This window comes from Cavia porcellus, unplaced genomic scaffold (genome assembly GCF_034190915.1).
Source record: "Cavia porcellus strain 051 isolate PalLab524CR breed Dunkin Hartley unplaced genomic scaffold, mCavPor4.1 scaffold_7, whole genome shotgun sequence".
Classification (NCBI taxonomy): Eukaryota; Metazoa; Chordata; class Mammalia; order Rodentia; family Caviidae; genus Cavia; species Cavia porcellus.
In genome coordinates this window covers 70,179,537-70,203,298 of record NW_026947490.1, presented here as the reverse complement: position 1 = coordinate 70,203,298, position 23,762 = coordinate 70,179,537, and the positions used below count along the sequence as shown (strand labels likewise).

Sequence of the window (23,762 nt, the reverse complement as noted above, 5' to 3'; positions counted from 1 at the left end):
GAATTGTCTACCAAGGCAGGAGAAGAGGAGTCACCTACGGATACTGGACTGCTCATGCCTTTCTCAGTTAGCTAGACCCTTAGTAAAACAGCAGAACTGTGAAAAGACAAACCCCTCCTTCTTCATTCAATAACACGGTAGCTGGTCTTCAGACAAACTCAAAGACCCTAGTTTTCTCAGGGCAACATCAGGTTAACTCAAACCATTTTGCACCTATCAAAACACTTTTAATTCATTCAGATCTCACCCTTCTTGGACCTTGCTATTTGGGTACAGGTACCTGCAGTCAATAGAGCAATGCAGATCTCATTAAAATCCCTAAGTACAGTAATACCTTGGTTTACAGACATTGCTGTTCGCAAACAATTCAGTTCTGAAAAGCATTTGACAAATTCCACATTGGGTGGCAAACACAACCCTGGGCATCTTTCCTACACAATACAGATGTGGCCATCTTCTCCAAAACTGTCGAATAGTGAAGTTCATGAACCAAGGTACCACTGTACTTTTTCACGCTGAAATCCAAAGCCTCGTTTCCATGCGCTATTCATCAAGTCCACATGGCTTCCACATTCATCTACCTGTGAGCACATTTAACTAAAAAGCAATCATAATTCCCCGATTTTCTGCTCACATTTTCATATATTCTTTCTAATATCCTTTGCTAGATATGACAATAATACAAATGGCTGTCTCTGAAAGTTCAATCTTAGATTACTGATTTTCTCTTTTTTTACATGCAGTCACATTTCTTATTTTGTAAATGCTTTCTCACTTCCAGAATGCTAAGTATAGAGTTTCTGTCGATAACCCTCAACCTTCCCTTTGTACTTTGTGCAGTTCTCCATGTGTATACTCCGCTTTTCCACGGTGCTAAGGCTTAGATCTAAAATGTCCCTCAGAGCCACACACGCTCACAGGTGGGGCCTTGTGAATTGATTACAGTGTATACAGCTGGCTGGCTGTTAAAAGGTGGGTCCAGCTGAAAGAGGTGGGTCATTGAGGCCTTGGCCTAGAAGACAGACCTCCCTCGTGAGCTCTTCCCTGCATGCTCTGTGCTTCCGTTCAGGTTTTGAGCAGCTCTTCTGCACCAAGCTCCTTTCCTGTGCTGTCCTGCCTTGGACCAGCTGACTGCAAAGTGGGAGCCAAAACAAACCTTTCCTCTTTTAAATTGCCTATGTTGGGCATTTGGTCCCAGTGATTAAGAAAATGGTTTATCACATGCCAACTTTTGTCTTGAGTGCTTGTGTCCAGCCGTCAGATATTTTACTTCACCAAATAACAGTCAGTCTCACAGTACACTCTTCTCTGCATCACAAAACAATCTGCAGTGTTCAAAGCCACCATCTGCTCTCTGGACTGGCACAGTCAGTGGATTATGTCTCTAAAATGAGGGACCAAGTTTAATGCTTCTCTGCATTTATAGCATTAAAAACATTGACATATTTTTGTAGATCAAACACTGCATGAATTTACTTTCAAGTCATCCATTCCGTACACAAGTGCATACAATCTCTGCCTAATGAACAACGTAATGTTTCTATAGCATGCAGCAGTAGATTAAAACTTTCAGTAATATAACATGGTTCATGCTGGCAAGATCAGTTAAGTGAGAAAAATAAAGCTGATATAATAAAGCTTGATTATCCTTCTACCACATCTGTTATTTCTGAATTTCCTTCCTTAACCCACTTTGGAATAAGTCAGACCCCAAACTGAATCTCAACTCTGTCACTACTATCAGTTTGCCAAGATAGATTACTTACAAATGCCATCACTTATCATGACCTTAAGATCCCTCAGAATACTTCATGAACCATCTGGACAATCCAAAATGATTTACAACAAACTTGTGATTGGGAATAATAATAATGATTTACACTTATGTGTTTACCATGTTACACACTATGCTTTACATCTAATAATCCACATAATCTTCACAATCGCTCTATCACAGGTTTTAAACTATCCCCACTTTCAGATAAGGAAACTAAGACACGAAGGTTTAATGCCTTGTCCCAAATTTATACAGCTCATACACTGTCAAAACCAGTGGAAACATGCTCTATCAGAGTGTTTCATAGTGGACCACATATGATAATTCTAGAATGACTCATTAGATTTGGAGAAATCCATTTTTCCAGACTATTTTTAAACTGCTTACAATTACAAGGGCCCAGAGAAAAGCAATGTTCATAAGATTCCTCAAACTAATATTAACATGGAGACTGGCACTAATCAAACTGGTTGGTCATCTGTATTCACATTTAATAAACTATTTTACTTCCGATTATTTTCAAAAGTTAAATCAAATATCTGCCTTGTTATACTATTGAAATAAATTTAATCTTTTATTATAAATTAAAAGCTGTTGAATTGTCTCTCCTCTTTGTGGCAGTTGATGGGTTGCATCTGTTACCGAGGACACACTGCATTTTAATATATTAAAACAATGTGGAAATGCCCAGCACTATGTTCCCAGTGTACTTCTGACTCATATGACCTCCAGCAGAGTCATCAAATCCCCAAATCCTGGGAGGATTGTGAAAGGAAAAGGGAAAAGTAAAAGGAAACGACAATGAATTTTAAAACTGAAAAAGATCTTGGACTAAATTTTTGGTCCTCCCTTCAATTTCTATGGGACTTTGGCTCAGTCATTTTGGGTAGTAATGATTCAGTTTCAAAGATGGGATCATAATATTCACTTCTGAAATGAAAGAACTGTATCAAAGGTGAAGATTCTGGCAGATATTAGGAATTCAAAAATAAAGTTTCTTTTATTTCTTCAACATAGTGACAGTTGGAAAGGCCCAAGAACACTTCTTCAGAAAGGTGTGGTGTAGGTTTCACAGCCAACATTACTGCCCTGGGAATGGTAGGTCCATCCATCCTCACTGGGATTTAGCCCTACTCCATATCCATGCAAACAAACACAGCCTTTTTTTTTTAATTGTGGCTGCTTGCTTTGCTTTTGGAGGAATTACAATGTAGAAACAGTGCTTTCACAATAAGAGAATACTATGGAATATATGTTCTTAAAACCTCCAATGAGTTATATTCTTGAAATCTTAGTTGCAGAAAGGCACTCAAAGATTATTCTAGAAGCTAAAGGAAACATGCTAAGTAACACAGAAAACCACAACCACATCCAAGCCAGGGGATCCCTGGGCAAAACACCAAAAGAAACTGGATAAAATTCAGAAAAAAACAAATGTTGGACTAAAAGTCAGAAAAATAAAGGTTAATGGGGAAGAATATTACAACACAACAATTTCCAAGAAGAAGAAGAAACAAAAAGTTTGCTGACTCATTCTAGGGTACACTAAAACAAGAGAAACATCCCAAAGGAAGATGAATGATAAGCTTTCACATAGCCTACTGAGTGTTTATTTTTCTGAAGACATAAAATTTTTCACTATGATAGACCTGCATTTTTATCATTTTGACTGATTAACACTATTCAATGTGAATTTTATCATTTTGCAATTATCAGCAAATCCAAATAGCCACCCTAACACCATCTGCAAGATTTCTTCCAGGACTGAAGCCTTTCTTGTGTTCACAGAAAGTCTCTTTATAAATGAATCATTTTTTTTTTTTTTTTTTTTTTAGGAAAAAGAGCTTCTCACTGCCAAATGCTAGGGAAGAATACAGAATCAATTTAATTTCCATCCATGATTCATAGTTATAATGCTCCAGGAAAGATATATAGCATTGAAATGGACATTTAGAAAATAAAATCCACATACGTGCAACAGTCATCATATTTTCTGAGTCTAATTATAATATCATAAAATATTTTGCAAACATTATACACTTTTCAAAACAATAAAGAGGGTAGATAAATTGAGCTATTTTAATATTCTAAACTTAAAAATGAGAATAAAATCTAGAGAAATCATTTTGGATGTCAACCTTTTTTTAAAAATGGAAGAATGTGATTCAAAGTTTATCACGTAGAATAAAATTTTACATAGAATAAACATTATTCTCCAAACATTTTCCAAAATTGCAAATGATATTCCTTGATACAGAGCCAGGGTAACCTGGTAACCAAAATCAAACGTGTAGTCTTAATGTCAACTGTGATTCTTCTCTTACTAGCAGACTTGTAAGCCCTGTGCAGCTACTACTAAGAAAACTCAAAAATCTTTGCCCCATTCATAGCACAAGATAGGGTGAACCATATCCAAAGCACTGAAAAGTGAGTCAATGGAGTGTGGAACGGTAGGCTGAAGGTTGCATTATAGCCTGCGGGTTTTATGAAGAACCACGATCTTGATTCAAACCCTCAAATGGGTTGAGTTGAAGGGGGTGTCATATGATCAGATTGGAATGATCACTGGCTACCACTGTGGAGGATGGGGGAGGGACTCAGGAAAGTGTAGTGGCCAGCTAGGATTCTGCAGTGTAGGAGCTGAGTTCACCCAGGTGTATCAGGTCTAATTGGATGAGAAGCATCCGGAGTGGTGGAATGATGCACACGTTTTTGGCTCATGCTGTGGGGTAGTTAATGGCATCACTCATCAAGAGAGGGACTCTGGAGGAAAATATAGTGTGATGGGTGGTAAAACACAGTAGCACAAAAACAAAAGTGTGTGTTGCACTAATAAAAAAATTGTATTTGACAAGGAAAACTTAATTGATGTTATGAAGTAACCAGAATTTCAACTTCAAATTAAAGCAAATGACCTTTACTATAAAAGAAATCTCATATAGCCCTGACCCTGCTGCCTTCAGGGATGCAGGAATGCGTCATAAATACAATGTAACACCATCTGCTCCCTACAAAGCTGCTGGGGACTAAACACACCAAGGAAAAGTGCTGCCTATCTTCAACAGTCTAGCTGTTTAGATTTAGAGTTGCTTGTTTCCTAAGGTTACACAAAGTCATACTAAGCTTATTTTAAAAAGGAGAGTGTGACTTTTTTAAGGTAATTGAAACCATGTTTAATAATTCTCATTTTACAACCGAAATCTCAAATAATGAGGCTTTGCTTAGCAAAAGGAAGGTATGAGTCACTAACAGCTTTCCTTCCTTCTTACCTATGTTTTTTTTTTCATAGTAATTAATACCGTGTGATATTATGTGAGTGTATCTATTGTTCCTCTCTCCCAAATGGAATGTAAACTTTAGCATGTCAGCAGTTTTGTTTGTTTTGTTCATTGCTCTATTCAGGACCAGGAACACAGTAACCTCTCAAATACAGGCTATACGGGAAGGAATGAATGAGAGAACAAATAAGCAAACAAATGAGTATTGAATCAAACGAGTTGCCACTAGTGATTCTCATAACTGAAATAATCCCATATTCCTTCAGGCTATAATAAAAAACAACCAAAAACATGAACATGAACTTATCTTTAAAAATCAAAAATTTATATGCCCTACTGAACAATTTCTTGAAGAATTTAGTATATAAATAGCATTTATGTGTCTGTAAATATAATGTCTATACACACACTGTCATTATATGCACTACCTATGGTATATAAAATATAAGTAATCAGTTTTAAAGACACAGAAAACATACATGGGAAGACATGATTTCTACATAGGAAAAAGTGTAGGGAAAATGAATACATGAGTCAGCTAAGCATTCTCTAGGAAAGACTCATGAAGAGATAGTTTTAAATAATATTTTACTACAATAAAGGGTGATAAACTATGCACTCTCTAGGATAATTAATTCAAGATAAATGGTCCACCTTTTAGTCTGTCAGTGAGACTTTCATAAGGGAAAGAGGACAGAAAAAATAGAGGAAGAGAGAGAAAGAAAGAAAGAGGGAAAGAGCTGAAGGGAAGAAAGGATGAGGGGGGAAGGGAGAGAAATGGTCCTGGGAGACGATGATACGGTAAATCTCTGTGCTCTGAAGCCCAGGCTTAGGCAGGGTAAGAGCTCAGGTGGACCTGTTCTCTGCAGAGCTGTTTCTTAACATCTCACCACTAAATGCCTCTCCAACTAAATAATAGCTGTTCCTTTGGCATCTGCTCTACAGCATCTCATTTTCCAGTTGTTTGGTCTTCATGTCCCTCATTCTCATACTTCCTACAGCTTTTAAAGTGTGGAGCAGAGCACAATATTCAGTTTAGGGCCTGAAGAGGGGAAAATATGAACAGCTTTTGTCATGGATCTTACACATCCTGCTATTAACTACAGATCACTTCAGGCATGGTTGGCATGCCTTGGCACTGCTTGTCCTTGTTCCCCTCCTGATCCTGGCCATATTCTTGAAGATTTGAAAGCAGCATCCCATGCTTTGATTACACCTGCACTCCCATCCTCTCCCACTTGTGAATGAAGTCCCTCTCCTGCTTTTGAATGAATTCCAGTGCTTGCAGTCCCTGAAGTGTAGAACCCTAACCGGCACCAACGGCCAGCTTGTCACTGTACTCAGGGACAGGATTGCGTGTTCACTGACGGTGGCAGGTCAGGCAGTGCACGCGTATGTGTGGTGCTCCTTTCTTTTCAAGGTCAGTAACAAGTAAGAGCCTCCTATCTTTTCTGGATGACTTTCACTATGTTAGAATAGCTATTCTCTAATTCCCTTAAACTCTTTGGATCTTTATGTCACTCCAAACACTTCAATAAATTTCCAAAGAAAAACCAAGAATTAAAAGTCTTTAAAATCACAGTAAAGTAAATGAACATGTGGTCGAAAAATACCTGAAAAACAATGCTGGAAGAAATTAACAGAGAAAATATTTGATTCTGGGAAAATTTTACATTTCTTGAAATTAAAAACAAAATTATAAATTGAATCAGTAGTTAAATATTTACTATATATATACATATATATATCAAAGGATTAATTCTATTAAAGCATAAGAAGCTCTTATTAGTTGGTATGAAATATGCAAATTCCTCCACAAAGCAAAAGGACAAGAAAGAACATTTCACAAAAGGAGAACTCATGCCGAGTGTCAACCTTCTCGATTCATCTGTCCAGCTGAATACCACGAAAATTTAACATATCCAAAAACTACACTCCTGATTTCTCTCACTCAATTCTCTCTTCCCCATTCTGCACATATAAGTAGCTTCTCCTGACTTCTTCCTTTTCTGCAACATCCAGTGCATTAGCAAATCTGTCCACCCAACCTTCAAAATTTCCCAGGGACATCAGGAGATCCCTTTACCCCACCACTGCCACTCTCTTCCTAGATTTCATTGACTGACTCTTAGACAACGGAGGGAACTACCTGGTGTCCTCCCTGCTTTTGGCTTCATCATATTAAAATCTATTCTCAACCCAGAAGCCAAAGGAATTTCACTGAAAAGTAAGTTGTATCATTTCACTTTTCTACACCACCAGGGCTCCAGTGCTCCCCACAACTTCAAGTCAAAGTCTTCACAACAGCTTGATCCAAAGGATCTGCACCTCACCTCACTCTGCCGAACCCATTCCAACTCATTTACTACTAACCTTTCTCCATGCACACTCATGTGACTCTGCGATCCCCTGCCTCTGTAAAAGATACTTCTGGACAGAAGCGGGCCTCTTCCTGACACCGCCAGCCCACCCTGTGATAAACCAAAAGGAGCAGGGCAAAGGAGGCACCGGATCACTGAGCGTTGCCACCGACCAGTTGGCTGATGGTCTGTTGTATTAGTGTGTTCTCACACTCACCTCCTAAGGAATGGAACATGGGGAACCACCTTCAGGACACTACAGTGTTTCCAGCTCACTTCTCCTTCTCAGAAATATAATGGCCTTTGTGGAATCTCAGAAAACCAGACTGAGAAAGGATGGGAACCTCGTCCAGGGCCATGTGTGCATTTCCCAGATGAAGAAGCCAAAGCCCATGAAAGTGAAGCAGAAGCAGCACATTCCTGGCTCTGCCCAAGGCTCGGCAAGAGCTTTTGCTTTAGTAAAATACTTTACTTGATGGACGGTAACTAACTAAATACATAAATCCCTCCAAAAACCTACACTAGCCCACATATAGCCTTCTGTAGCAACTCATTGCCATAGCAGAATCATGCCTTTAGTTGTACTAGTATAACTTATCTAGCAGCTCCCTTATCTTTTGGTAATGATAAAATAAAAGGGTAGTAATATCTTCAGACACTGTACTGCACTGACAAGTCCCTGGACCAATAGAGAAGCGAGAAATGGAAAGATTGAACATCACTCTTTAATTGTGTTTGGAGGCACTTTCCTTATGAAAGTTAATACTTATCCAGAGAGGAATAATTTACTATTTAAAGCTTGACTTGGCCTGGTTATAATGTGTGAAAGCATTCAAATTTCTCATGAGGGGACTGCACAAAACCAATCCAAACAAAGCAGAATTCCCTGTGAACTGTCCTATCTGCATTTCTCTGGTCCAGCTGGCTCCCAGAGCTGGCCAAAAGCTCTGCCCGCACCTTTCCGCTCCGCCGTGCTGGCCCTGGACATCCACTAATGACCCTCAGCTGTTCTGGCTCCCAGGCTCTCTTTCCTTGTCCTGTTGGCCACCCAACCACACATTTCCTGAAGAGAAAACGAAACAGAGCTGGAGGCAGAGTAAAAAAAAAAAAGGTTATACTTTTGGGGAAACAGATGTAGGCTGGTGTCTCAGGTTCTTGTCACAGCAACAGCCAATTTCCTGTCTTCCAGAAAAAGAAGTTTCAACTACCACAAATATATATCTTATAGTTCCAGAGGTAAAAATTCTGAAACAGATCTTAATAGCAAGATGTCAGCAGAGCCTCATTCTCTCCAGAGGGTGTAAGGGACAACCCGTTTCTTCTCCAGTTTCTGGAGGCTACGTTCTGTGCCTCAACTCATGGTTCCCTCACTCTGATCTCTGCTTTCCACATCATAAAGGAACCCTTCTGTCTCTGACACATTTAACTCCCTTAATAAAGGCCCTTGTGGTTCCATGGAGCCATTCAGATAACCCAAAATAATTTATGTCAAGGTCCTTAAATTAACCATACTTGCAAAGACCCCTTTGCTGTGTAACAGAATATATTCACACGGCCTGAAAGTTAGGATGTAGACTTACCTGGGGGACCACGACTGCCTAATGCAGTTTTTTTTTCTTTCTTGGATGAAGGCTACATCGGCATAGCTAATTCAAAATTGAATATACATACACAAAGACACACACTAGATTAGATGAGAGTGAGTCTATTATAACTCATCACAGTCAGAAAGTAATATCCATGATTATCATATTGTAGTAATGATAATCAATTTCCAATACTTTCATGTAAAGATTTTTTTCTTTAATACAAAAAAGTAAGCAGGGCTAGTCATGGAAAGTCGAAACAGTGCTTATTTCTAAACATTGCTCAAAACTCTTTGTTACTGAGAAAATAAAAAACCTAAATAACTCAGCAGTGCTGTCAGACACCTGCCCTCCCACTGCGAGTGTGAGCCAGAGAGATGCCAGCAGTGAGGAGTTCCTGCTTGGAGTTAACACAGCTTCTACCTCCAGCCACAGGAAGAGTGGCCCAGCACGGGGTCTGTGGGCAGGCGGGAGCCGCACTTCTGAAAATCATCTCTCAGTGCGATGATAGAGGCCCCGATGCTGGAGATCAGGAGCAGTGCAGCGCACTGGGAACCGCAGCAGGGATGGCACGGACTGCTGAGGTCCGAGTGAGACCAGAGTGTGGGCAGAGACTTGCAGGACCCCTCTTGCCTTGTGATGGGTGTCAAAGGTAAATGCTAGGATATCAAGTTTGGAATCTGATCAGTAATTGATCAGATTCCCTTGTGACAGCTTTCCTCAGCCTCCTTCCCCAGATATTTGCTCTATCTCCACACCCCTTGGCTTGGCCATGTCTCCCTTAGAAAGGGTCAGTTGCCTGTCCTCTTCTCTAGATCAATCTCACCTTTTATGCCAGAACCAGTGCCTCCTAATCTGTTCATGGATCTTCCACCTGCAGTTATCTGCTGTCTCTCAAATCTTCCATTTCCCCCTTTTTAGTTGATTATCATCATGAAAGTGTACTCCAAGATTGAATCCTGATTTCCTCCACCGTGTCCCGTTCTACTGCTAGATTTCTCTACTCTCCTTAAAGAAAAGCATCTGTATTTACTGCCTTCATTCTAGCTCCCTGTTGGGCTGCTGTGTGGCTGGGGCAAGATACAATAATGACTAAGGAGACCTGGCTCCAACTCCAATTAACTAAATAAAGACTGTAGTGAAATGCAACATGGAAATGTTCTCATAAAACAGTTCTCCTAAATCAGACATATTTTGTTACTTGAACCATTCCCAAGGTCTGTTCAATTTCCTGCATGTTCCAGTCTAACCCTTAAATAAATACAGGTTATTGTAGACATTCCCTGTCTTATCCACTAGAGTTCTGGAACTCTGCAGAGGGTTTTGATTCTCCCGGAGCTCTAAAATCATACCACTTGTCTCATTTATTTTAAGCCTTCGCCATACACTTGTTTGGGAGATTGGGGATCCAGGTCAGGTCCTCGATAGCTCCCTCTCTAAAATCCCAGACCATCAAGCTTGTGCTTTTCTGTACCCAGGTTTGAACCTAGAGCCTTCATACTGAGCTCTATCCACAGCCCATTTAAATATTGGAAACAGGGGTACACTAAGGTAATAAGTGATCCAGGTTGGGCTTGAATTTGCAGTCCTCTTGCTTCAGACTCCTAGAACATTCATTCAGATTTCTCACCTACCTTCCTCAAAATCATACTTACTAGGTCCTTATTAATTCCAGAGAGCAAGTTAAATACTCTGTTGGGAGCTGTTAAAGCAGGCAATTGTGCAAGGCTGGGGCATGACCCCCCAAGAACAAAGAGGGCCAGGTCAAGCCACATGAAGAAGCTGCTTCAGTTAGGAGACACCTAGCCCCAAGATAATCCAAACAGTGGGTTGCTAGGACAACAGGGTATCATATGACATTAAGTTGCTAGAATGTATAAACACTCCTGCCATGAAGGGGCAGTTCCTTTCCTCCTATCCAGAGAGTAGGGTTACACTTGACCCCTGCTTTATCTCTTCTTTATTTTCTCATCTCTCACAGTCCTTCATCCAAGGAACCTCAAAGGCTGCCCAGGGGCATGACAATAGTCCGCATACAAGACTTATCTTTCTCAACCTTTTGGGAAGGATGACACAACTGAATTCCCCCTTCTTAAACGCTTTCCTTTCTTGGGATGCCACATCCTCCTGGTTTTTCTCCTACCTCATCAATCAGGCTTTCTTCATTTCCTTGGTTAGAGCGTCTACTTTTTCTCAAGACAGCGCTAACCTCAGTCCACAGTTTCTCTTCTGTATTTGTACTAAGTCATCTCTTCTGCTTTCTTGGCTTCAGATACATCTGCCAGACTGACCCCAGCAGGACAAGACAACCTGCCCCAAAATGCATCTCAGTTCTCCCTACAATGCTCCCTCATCTCTTTCTGACGTAGCTCCTTCCTTCAAACCCCTGACACGCACCTGTTGGCAATTACATCAGCTTTCCATTAGAAATAATCCAGACTCTGCTTCTCCTCTCTCGCTACCTGAGCTACTAGCATAGAAACAGGAAGAAACTGCTTCAGGATCCTCCTCCTCCAACTGGCCAGTGAATTCTCTTTTGTCTTCTGATTTATGAACAAGCTCAAGTCACCCCATTTCTCACAGCCCCTCCCTGGATGGCTGTTGTTCTGCGGCTCAGCCAAGCCTGGGTCCCAACCACACAGCAGCTTGCTGGTTTCCCAAGGCCACTGTCACCTCCTCCGGTGCCATCTTCTTGCTAATTTCTCTCCAGAGCAGCTCGGATGTTTACTAAACCCTTCTCTCTACCATAGTGGGGTCAAAGGCCTCACCATATCACCACATCTTCAAAAGCTGGCTACTTTATGTTGCTGTAGTTTCTGTTGTTTACATTAAATTCATCATTAAACCTCTCAGGGACTCAAACAAGTTTCCCATCCTGATGGCTGGTGTGCTGAAGAATTAACACCAGATTCTTTCATTTCTTGAACATTGGTGAGTCACAGGACAAAGCTTCCTATTCTCTTATGATAATGTCTCATTGTTTTAAAGTCTCTTGTGAGATATTTTCTTAGTAACAATTATTATTTAACATTCAAAACTGATTCTTAATGTTTATTTACTCTTATAAACATGCAGACAATGACATACCTATAACTATTGATCTAAAAATACTTTAATATTGATTTATGTTCCCTTTAAATGGCCCTGATATCTTCTGGAATCTCAGAGGATAGTCTTTCTTAAGATCATAAATTCATTTCAGTGCATATATCTTAAGGAGAATAACATCACCTTTTAAAAGATTTTCAAATTGAAAACATCCACATACATAATATAAAAACGTAAGTTGTTTAGACATCTACTCATGACATTGAAACTTTCTGGCCAATTTTCAATTGTAGCAAAGATGTATGCCACCGCGAAGATAGCTCAAAGTGTCTGCAAGGTGGATTCTCTTGACCTGACCTTAACTTGACAAGCTTGACAAAACTCAGAGAGCTCCCTCCTGAATCTGTCCTGTTATTCTCTATTTTTGCAGAATACACGTTAGAAAACTGAATTGTAAATTGTTTTATCTCTGAGACGCAAGTCTTTTTAAGAACTTCTTGACCGTTTTTGTTCTGTTTTGTTTTCGGTTTTGGTACTAGGGATTGAACTCACAATCTCGCACTTGCCAGGCAAGCACTGTATCACTGAGGAATATCTCTGGCCCCTTCCTGCCATTTTATCATATAGGAATGTCTCTCCACAGCCCAGGCTCTGTGGCATGATAGGACCTGCACTGTGATGGACACTAGTCAGCAGACAGAAGGCCATTTACACACAGAGAGTAAACTCAGTGTGTGCCATCCCACTCCCCAGCCTCCCCTGCCCCTTTCAGCACTTTCCCCTGTCTTACTCAGGAACCAAAACATTTCCTTCCATGTTTCCATATGGTTTAGCTCACTCTCTCTCTGCTAAGGCAGCAGTTTGGAATAAATCTTATTTGCCTATTGAACTACGTGCAATGCAATGTTTACTTCGACAGTGTAAATCCAGTACTGGAGATGACTAAGCTTGCAGTACTCACAGGCTTACCATCTTGACCAGTTTGTCCAGGGTGGCCAGGGTTCCCAGGTAGTCCAGGATCACCCTGGATAGAAAAAAGAAAAATGACATCTCAGTGTAAAGAAACCAACCATATTGCCATAGTCTTGGCTCTCCAAGGTGCAAAGCCAAGTCCATTATTTAAAGCTTCTGAACATTATAAAAATGAACAAGTCCCAAAATCAGCTTAAGAAGTTTATGCTGAACTTTAAGTGCTTACTTTAAATAAAGCTTAATGATTCACTTCTGTGAGCAAACAAGTTTGGATATTTCACTGGTGTAAAAGGTCAATATTTATGGCAGGATGTATTTCTGGAATTCTGAACCAACTGTCAAGTGCTACAGTAAATATAGTTTCCAATGTGGCAATCTGCACTTCTTGGGTCTGTGCACTTAATTCTGTTCTAAATGTTCTGTCCTACATATCAACATCCTACAGTGTAATAATTTGTATCATAAAATATTTAAAACTCAGTTCCCTGGTGCGATCTCACGTGTGGGATTCACAGTAAGTTACATGGTAGCCATTTTTTTCAATCCCTTCCATTTGCCACTGTACCAAACTTTAACATGATGCTAAATTTACAAAATTTTGATATTTTCATGACACTAGGGCTGAGGCCAAATAACTTTCTCCCACACCCTGCAGTACTTAGGTACATGTAACACCTAAGAAATTGAGAAATCACTTTCACCCTCTTAAACCTGAGATCTTCAAAGAACACTATGCCAGAGAATGTGGCCAAAGAGGCAAGCACATTTCCAGAATTTGAGTGTGCTATCCAACGGTCACTACTTACGAAAGAAAGCAAGATAGCAACATGTTTTTGTAGGGTAAAAGTGTTTTATAATTTAACTCTAAGATCTACTTCGAAAATAGTTTCGGCCAGGTACGGTGGCACACATCTATAATTGCAGCACTCAGGAGGCAGAGGCAAGAGGACTGCCATGAGTTCGAGGCCAGCCTGGGTTACATAGTGAATTCAGGGTCAGGCTGAACTACACATAGTGAGACCTTATCTCTCATAAAACAGAGTTTCATATTATTTCATGGTTGAGTCTATGAAGTACAGGCAGAGACTCTTGCTGGAATATATGATATTTCTACCATCAGTACAGTGAAATTCTGCAGAGAAGCAACTGATTTCCATTTAATAATTCTTTTTCTATCAAGAAATGATTGGCTGGGGATGTAGCTCAGTGGTGCAGCACCTGCCTGGCAAGTGTGAGGTTTTGAGTTCGATTCCTGGTGTTCAAAAAGAAAACCCTTTTCTTTCTGAGGAAGAGCCAGCTGTGGGCACAGCAGTTTAGGTCACTCCTGGCTCCAAGCCACTTAGGTTTGCTCCTGCCAAGGAACATGTCAGTCGAGAGCCATGTCTTTACAGATACCGGAAAGACACCCATGGGACCCAAGGTGGCGATTCACTGAATTAAGATTAGATTCAGCAGCCACTGCAAGAAATTCCTGGAAAAGGGGTGTAGTGACTTCACCAGAGGTATAAAGGAAAAGAACTGCAAAGTAAAAGGACTCAATCGCACACCAAGTCCTTGAGAATCACTATAAGAAAAACGTCTTGTGGTGAAGGCTCTAAGACCTGGGATTGTTTCACATGAGACACTACAAGCAACTTCTTGATTTTCACCCTGCTTCTGAGATTGTTTAGCAGATTACTTCCAACAGTGCTGAGCCAGGAGAGGAGGCTGAAGTCACCATAGCAGCTGTCTAAGGCAACTGTTTTAATATATTGATAATCAATTGTAAAGAAAGAAACAATTCACAATTCACAATGTGGTGGTGCACACTGTAATCCCAGCACTCTGGAGGCTGAGGCAGTAGAAGCACTGTGAGTTGGAGGCCACGCTGGGTTACAAAATGAATTCAAGGCCAACCTAAACTGCACAGTGAAACTCTGTCTCAAAAGGACAACCAAAACAAAACAAAAACAACAACAACAACAACAAATTCACAAAGGACCATGGTGATTAACAGTACTTTAGCTGAGCCAAATTTGCTGATCGGAAAAGTGCCTTGGACTCTAGGCTAGGAAGATGTGTTCTTGAAACATAACAGGAAAGATGGAAAGAACTCTGTGAACTGTGTCCCAAAACAATAAAGAAGAAAAGGGCAATTCATTCCTAGCGGCCCCTCAAGGGGTGTAGCAAGAAGAAAGGCTGAAAAGATGAGAAATGTCATTGCTTAGAGACACAGAGATAGAAGAATTATAAATGCAAAGGAAAAATAATTTTTAACTCTAATCCAAGGACTTGCAGTGCTGGCTGGGTGTAAGGGGGCAAGCCTGAGGCCTCCAGCGGTTTAGCATTTCTCTTCTTAGTTTGTGAGGGTTCACCCTGGTCTCTGGCCTCCCTCTAACCCTTCATTACTCACCTTCGGACTCGACTCAATGTCTTTCCAAGTCTACTGTCTTTCATTTCTCTTGGGAAAAAGGTTTTCCTCTCTTTCTCCATAAGCACTACTATGGCAAAATTCTGTATCACTGACATTCCCAGCTGCTCTCTTTTCTCCTGGTCTCTTCTATCAGCTAAGGCAGCTCGTACAGCACACTTTTCTATTGCCACCATTGGTATCTTCCCTTTGTTAATCTTCATTTATCATCTAGAATCAGGGCTCATCAAAAACAAAGCCAATACTGTAATTTCCCTTTTTTCTTCTCCTTCACTACCCCATAACTCTGTATATCAAGTGGAGGTTTCATAGCTACTTACTGATTTATTTTAAATCAAATTTTCAATGACCTACTTACTCACAGAAGGTGAACTACCAGAAAAGAACACAGGACAGAAAAACGATCTGAGAAGGTTTACTTGTCACCACGATCAGGTTTGTAATCAATTTTTGCCACAGAAGGAAAGACGCTCATGGACTTTATTTTGTATCAAAGTACACAAGCCACTTAAAACTACTGTTTTAAATTACCAAAAATTAAGTTCTCAAGGATAAAAAAGTCAGCCATCAGGAAAATTCTATGTGACTTCATAAAATCCGTAACACATTTCAACAGCCTCAAGAGGGAAAGACTTGTTTTAGGTTTTACTACTATCAGTAGATTTTATAGGTTATTTTCACTACTGTCATTGATAAATTATTTACATAAATTCACATAGGTTTGGGTTTTTTCCACATAATGAGAAGAATAAAGTAAAGTTCAAACTCTTTTAGCTAGTTGGTAAGATGACCAGTTAGAAAAAAATTTAATTCTGTTAGTACTACAGCTAACATTTAACCACGACTATTTATTACATAATAAGCAAGCTTTATAGTACATAGTCTTCATAGTAATGGTATGAAAAGATACTTTTATCATTTCCATTCTCTATAGAGGAAAACTAAGGGCCAGGGAAGTTAGATAACATGCCCAAAGTCACACAACATGATGGAGACAAGATTCAGTTCCAGCCTGTTCAGTCCCAGACTCCGTGCCCCTAAACACCAGTATCTCTGCCCACACTGAAATGCATATGCTTATCAAAGCCAACTTATGGACCCCCCCAAAACCAAATTTAATAAAAAAAAAATCCCTAAAACACCAAATCAGACATATTATTTACTATTATACAACTGTAATGAAATTTCCAATGCATTTTATTCTAATTTAGTTGAAAGGCTGGCTCATTTTGAATTCAAAAAAGCTGAGAAGAGATACTTTTTTTATTTAAGGAGAAAAGGAAAAAAAAAACAGAAAAAGGGTACAAGCAATACAAAACTCAAAAAATAAACAGTAAGAAATCACTAGTCAACAGACCACACATTCCCATCCTAGAAACAGCTGTTCAAGTCACAAAATTGAAGCACCCAAAGTGGACCTTCAAACAGTGAGAGTGAAAACAGCCCCATTCAATGATCCAAAAAACACTCAGCCTTATGGTCATCCATCCTATACACCCAAACATACATGCAGCTATAACCCTCAGAGCACTTTCCTTTCCTCCCTTCTGTAGAATGACAATTACACATTTTGGGCCTTATTACTCCCACAGTTCTTATTACTTTTAAAGAGCTGAGAAGGAATACTTATTTATGCGGAACCGGATTTTTAAATTGTTGACAAGAGTGGAAATGTCACGGACCAAGTTAAAACATCTCTGAATGGTAGTGTAAATATGACTAATTAAAGAAACAGTTGTGTTTGCAAAAGAAGCTAATTTTTAGGTCCTGCATCCAAAACAAATGTCTTTGTAATACTGCAGCTAAGTCCAAATACCATATTTCCAAGCCTTCTTCTCAAAACTCCAAGCTTACTTGTCTTTTTTTTTTTTTTTTCTATTTCTACCTAGCTGAGGAACATCCCAACTTAGATTATTTTGGACTACTGTCCAAAAACAAACTTTCCCCTTCCTCAGAACCACCAACCCATGCTTCAGGGAAGAAAACATCCATTCCAAATATTGCCATAAAAAAGTTGACTAGTGACTCTTGATGTTTTCCAAAAAATTCTGTATTTTAGCAAAGGATACTTTAGTAGTCCGAATAAATTTCTAATTGATGGAACTGTCAGTGAAGCAAAGGATAACAAGGACTTGGATTTAAAAGGTTACAGTATTCCAGAGCAAAGAGATTGTTAAGAAATAGTTCCAAACTACATAAGAAAGAAAAGTGCTTTCTCTGTACTTATGAACTAAAAGATCTAACATTTAATGTTGAATCAAATGTGGAAAGTCATTGCCACAAATACTTCTACATCTACAGAAGTAGAGAAAGAAGATTATGTACCAATGTTTTAAAAAAGAATTGCTTCTAAGCTGGAGACTATCTCGTCTTTCATTCATAGTGAAATATACCATATATTTTAAATGGGTTAAAGGGGTGAGGCTTATTTTTAATGATGCTCTAGTTCATTCAATAGACAATGAATACTATTAAGTACCATACCAGGACATCTAAGGCCTTCATTGTGAACAAAAGAAATTCTTACATTTGTTAGAATTAGCCCAATATTAAATTAATTATGCCATTAATCTAATCATCCCTTATATTGGAACTACGGCTAAAAAAAGAATAAGCTATTTATTCTTCAATAGACTACACTACAATGACAGATGCATTTTTGGATGCTTGGTGAAGGAACAATGGCCCTCAGTCCTTTTACTGTGGATTTCCCATTTGTCATATTTGTCAGACACTCAGTCAGCATTAAGCAGATGAACTTCTTGATCTTGAGTAAGCACTTATCTGTGTATCCACCCAAGATTCTGCCTCCATTTCAGTCACATGACACAGCACTCAGCACCTAGCATTCTATTTCTGGCTCTGAGAAAGACTGCTTCTTATAGGTGGCTCTGTTTGACAAACTCTCCTCAAAGCACCTAACAAAAATGACCCAAAATTCTCAGAGACATCTAATGTAAAAACATCTTGGCTGTTTTAGTTTAGGCTCTGTTTAATTAAAAAACCACTACAAATGGTAAGAACCAGTTTAACAAAAGAAATTGCCTGTACAGTACTACTAGGGAAAGAGGGCAGGAACCACTTCCAGGGAAAGGAACCCTTACACCATGGAAGAGAGAGAGAGAGTGTGTGTGTATTCCTATCTTCCTGCCAGATTTTCTGAAGAAAATGGAAAGCAGAACAAGAAGACATGCCAACTCGAATATTGGTGGAAAACTGCAATTTCACTGAAAGTAGTAGGTGGCAATGGGGCTGGATCATGACTAATAAAGAGGTTTAAATTAGAAACACATGAAACTTGGAAAAATTGAAAATCAGAGGCTGTACCAGATAAATGTTGTATTAAAACTGTGCTGCAAAAATATGTATCTGTGAATAAAAATAAGGTGGCATTACAAAACGTCTATGGGTCAGAAATGAAGAGGGGGAAACCTGAGACTCCAGGCAGTGGAGGATGCAACAGTACCTTCGACTCGGTTCAGTCACTCACACTGCACAGCACGGGAAGAGCTGCAGAAATGTTGTTATTTTAAAGTAACAGTCACAATCATGCACAGGATGTTCCAACAATGTTAAAATGCATGTATGCTTTATAAATAAACATGTAAATGCAACTGGAACACATGTATATAGTCTCCAAAAGTAATTACATGATTAAATGAAATAAATGCATATGCCTCTATTTAACATTGGGCATTAAACTCACCATAATAAAAACAAGTGGTTTTATCCTCACCTTTCTATATAAGAAGTATTTTGATACATTAGGCTTTTAAGAATTTAGTACAATTGAAATACACAATGTATAGGCACAAAATACCCACAATGAATGGAAACATTTTGTGTCATAAATATGAATTAAGAATAATAATCACAAAAAAATGTAAATAGGGAAAGAAGATTCAGAGCTGGTGGGAGGAGACAGTGGGAAATAAAAGGATTAATAAAAGAAACACCTTGCTATGCACATGTGTCTATACGCCAAATTGAAGGTAAACTTCACGTTTATAAAAATGTATAATAAAATTAAATTTAAAAAAACATATCTTAACACATGTTGTTTCTTCATTTTTTAAACCTGGTTTCAAGGACATATTGGGATCTCACAGCAATGTTTATTGAAAAAAACAAAACAAATAATGCATCACTTCAAGGCTTCGAGGTATCGATTTTAGATTCACATGGTAGTTCCAGATAGAATACACCTTCTTTTAACAATCAGTAAAACTCAGGCTGCCTACTTTAACAAGGCATCATCAGAGGAGGGTTCACAACAGAGTCCACAGTGATGATGAGTTTTGTGTATTTCAGCACTTTCCTGGGTGTGTTTAAAATGGTACATTACAGCTACTCACCTTAGGCCCTTGTGGGCCTGGTTTCCCTGGAGGGCAGACGCAGGGAGCTGGGGTTGAACCTACATCACTGGGACCATTAAGGCACTACAAAGACAGAAAAGGAATAAACAACAAAACGGAAAGACATTTATATCCACAAACACACATGTACGTATGTCTCTATGTTTTCATAAAATGGCAAAGATAGCTTACAGTCACTTTCCAATATTGTTTAGGCCAATCCGACAAGAAATTCTAAATCATAAAAATTCTGTGAGCAATAAATTATGTGAGCTAAATAAAAATGAATTCTGAGTCTAAATATACTTACAGCTGATAACAAGAAGCTAAATGGTCCCAGAGTGCAAACATTACCTTATGAAGACTCAAGTATTCAAGCCTACCTCTCCATTCTGAAAGAAAAACAACAAACATGTTTTAAAATGTGTTTTAATTAATTTCTAGATTATCTTCCTGATTTACAGACAATTATCCAGAGGAGGTAGATGGCATGCCAAATCAACCACGAGCTAAAATAGTTACTTGTAGCTATCTTTAAAAAGTGTGTACTTATGCCTGTTACCACATTTTTAAAGGATAAAGGAAGGTGACCAAGAAAGGTAAAGTGCAGAAGGCAAAATTAAACCAAAGTTGCTTGATATTAATAGCCATGCAAGAAAAAAATAGCTCAAGTTGAAATTTATATGCTGTTGAACTGTACAGAAATTATTTTAGAACCACACACTAAAAAAAGCCAGAACTTATCTGAACAAGTCAAAAACTGTGTGCATTAAAATGTTGTGCATTTTATTTCAGAAGACTTTCTCAATTTTCTTACTGAATAATGCAGTTTCTGAAGGTATTTATAATTTTTCCAAACAACAACAAGCAAGATCAGAAAGAGGATGGACTGAGAAGCAAAAGCTCAACAAGCCACCTGAACTCATGCTTAAGTATAAGAAGAAGCAGAAAGGCGTTTCAGAAGCGGTTCAGGAATCCAAACTCTGCAGGTTAATGTTGTGGTAGGGTAATAGTGTATGTGTCAATGCAGAGACATCAATAAAATATACACAACTGATTCTCAAACATGATGCTGTTTAATACTGTTACAAGATATTTATTTTCCAAGTTGTTTTTTAAAAAATTATAATGGTTAAACAACTGCTTGTCTATAAAACACAAAGTGAATAATTTCTAGAAGGCTGCATGTGTAATTTTATTATGGATCCTTTAAATGTGCTCTTCTATATCCTCAAGTCTTCTGAGAACAAGGATTCATAAATTATTCCCACTGATGGAAAACAGGAGTAAGTTATCTTATTTAGGTAATAAGAACAAAAAGAAAAATATTCATTGTAGTTTAAGAAAAATCTTGGTGAACAGAAAAATTAACTTTCTACTCTTTAGCACGACGCATTTTGGGATGTCCTGTCCTACAGTTAAGTACAGAAACATACTTCACAGGTTGATATATTCAGGTAAAACATTCTACGTCCTTCTGAGCAAGTCCAGTCCCCCTCTCCTACATCTCTTCTGCTTTTCCTTCTCACTTGTACAATGATACACTGTAATTTCTTTCAGTTTGCACCTCAAGTTATGTTTCTTCATGTAACTTTATGTCCCTTGACAATAAAAATCAGAATTACATGTATATAGTAAATAAGACTTAAGTATATTTGCTCTTTAGCAGTCTGCAAAGACTAAAGCAACACGTGAAAGGGAGTGATCTATTCTACTCACGAATCCAGGGATCTCACACGCTGTCTCCCGGTTGTTCTGTTCCGGATCACAGTATATCCGCAACTTTTGGACATCAAACTGGGAACAGATACAGAGTTAAAACTTTAACTGCTTTGTAATAGCAAGTCACACATGCAGAAACGGCAGTCATAGCTAGTCACTGTTTAAGGCTTAGATGGCAGCACTTCAGTAACAAACACAATGAAAACACAGATTTGAATATCTACTATGTTCTATAAACACAGGGCAAAACAGGCCTTGAGGGAAAACCTCCTAGCGCCAAGAACAAATCTCTGATTTCCTTCAAGAATCCAATGAATATGTATTAGTATCCTAATAGTAAGAACTTGTCTAGAGACATTTTAAAAGTTCTCCCCGGTTTCTGTGTTTATCCTAAGTCTCTGCAATGGTCCTGCACACACTTGATGGACTTGGGAAGGGTATTTTTAGCATTAGAGATTTAGTTCCTGGGAAAAAGTGCTCCTTGATGAGAGTCTACTTGGTATCATTTAAATGTTTCCAACAGTGTGACACATTGTATCCATATGCATCTGACCACATGTCAAATCACAGCCTTCTCTTAATACTGTTTCCAATAAAGGAATTTCCTTAGAAATGGGTTTTACATACTCACTGCTCAACTCAAATATAAATACCTTTTAACAAATAGATATTTAAAAGGCCAAAACAAAATCTTTTAAAGTATAAATTGAACAAACCACAACTACTTTGTTTTTAAGTAACACTTTTATATGTGAAGAATCCTGGCATGTATTTATCTAATGTTTTCTGCCCAGCTGCAAAGAAATTTTACAGCCCTTAGAGTTCTAACCATATTCCCTTTTCCAAATTCATTTTTTAAACTTTACTTCCCCTAGGAAATATTAAGTTAATAGTTCCTAGAATTCTACCCTACATTTTTCTAAGTATTCTTAGAAAATGTATTAACTCCTATTTCACATTTTTGTAACACACAATTTCAACCATGAGCTAATTAGATTTTGAATAAATATCTTAGAGAATTCATAATTAAGTTAAATACACTCAGCGTTGCCAAGATTATTATAAAAGACAGGCAAAGTCTCATTGTATACCAAGCAAAAGTCAAATCATGTATCCACCTGAACAGTCTCTTCTTTCCCAGAATATTTTCCAATTTGTGTTTGCCCGCTGACGAAGATTCCTAAAGTTAGATGTAAGGGTTTGCTGTCAATTTCTTGATCATCAATAAACAGGGTTACATCTTGCTCTGTTACTAAGAGACGAATCTGATGCCATTCTTCATCAAATAGTGTCTACAATAAGAGAACATGAATGATTCATAAATAAAATCCATAACCATCTTTTATTTTCTTTCTTCCTGCTCCTTTGCTCCAAACATTTAAGAGAAATCTGGACCACATACTTCCTATAATACATATGAGCTCACCTTGATCCAAGCTGGACTTCACATGCTACTCACCAACTCTTTTATCTATTCTTATCTGAATTCCTATTATATATCCCTAAGTCAATGTATCAGGTGACTTACTGGAGCAACTTCCTCAAGGTCACAAATGAAATCCCCATCTCAGAATCTAAATAGCTTTTCTTGTTCTGCAACCCATTAATTTACTGTAATTCTGGACACAATGTCTAGTGTGGTCCATCTTTATTCATATTTTCACCCAACTTGCACAATTCAAACCATCTTGATCGTCTGCGGGTCATCCTCTCCACTGCTCATTCTCTATCTTTGAAGGCTCACATCCTTCAAACTGCCTGCTCCACATGAGGACATCTCTCCCAGGTCTGACTGTAACATTATCACGCAGCACTCTGACAAGTTCATCCATTCCTGAGACCAATTGCTAATTCCCATGGTATCTCCCATATCTACATCAATTGCCTGGACCTCTCTCCTACACATGGGCCTTGGAACTCCAATACTAAGTAGAATAAGTTTGCAAGGATGTCTCACAATCAGCTTAATATGGTATATAACAAAACGAACTTGAGTTACCTGTGGACTTTCTTCCTCTCCCTATTTCCCTTGGATAATAATATCCTCTTTTTCTAAAACACACATTTCTTTCCCTGAGTTGTAATAACCAGCCAGATGCAAAATCCAATCAAGTATGTCACTGAACATGACTCTTAACTCCCTTCTCCATATCCATTTTACTGTCATAATTTGGATTTGTGGATATTTTGCTTTATTTTCAACCATATTTCTATCTCTGAACCTCCCGGTCGAGCTATCCTTTATGTCTTCACT

At 38.6% G+C, this 23,762-nt stretch overlaps 1 protein-coding gene and 1 pseudogene across 1 annotated transcript in view; one reads left to right on the top strand and one right to left on the bottom strand.

Annotated features, from left to right (window-relative positions):
- Col21a1 (collagen type XXI alpha 1 chain) overlaps nucleotides 1-23,762 on the bottom strand; it is a 163,348-nt gene that overhangs the window by 62,104 nt on the left and 77,482 nt on the right. The window contains exons 7-11 of the mRNA XM_063253813.1: nucleotides 22,627-22,800; nucleotides 21,506-21,583; nucleotides 20,170-20,178; nucleotides 19,787-19,870; nucleotides 13,011-13,073 (exon numbers count right to left, since the gene is read on the bottom strand). Of these exons, the coding sequence (XP_063109883.1) occupies nucleotides 13,011-13,073; nucleotides 19,787-19,870; nucleotides 20,170-20,178; nucleotides 21,506-21,583; nucleotides 22,627-22,800 (408 nt within the window). The remainder of the gene's footprint in view (nucleotides 1-13,010; nucleotides 13,074-19,786; nucleotides 19,871-20,169; nucleotides 20,179-21,505; nucleotides 21,584-22,626; nucleotides 22,801-23,762) is intronic.
- LOC106025502 (small ribosomal subunit protein uS10-like) lies at nucleotides 14,385-14,754 on the top strand (annotated as a pseudogene).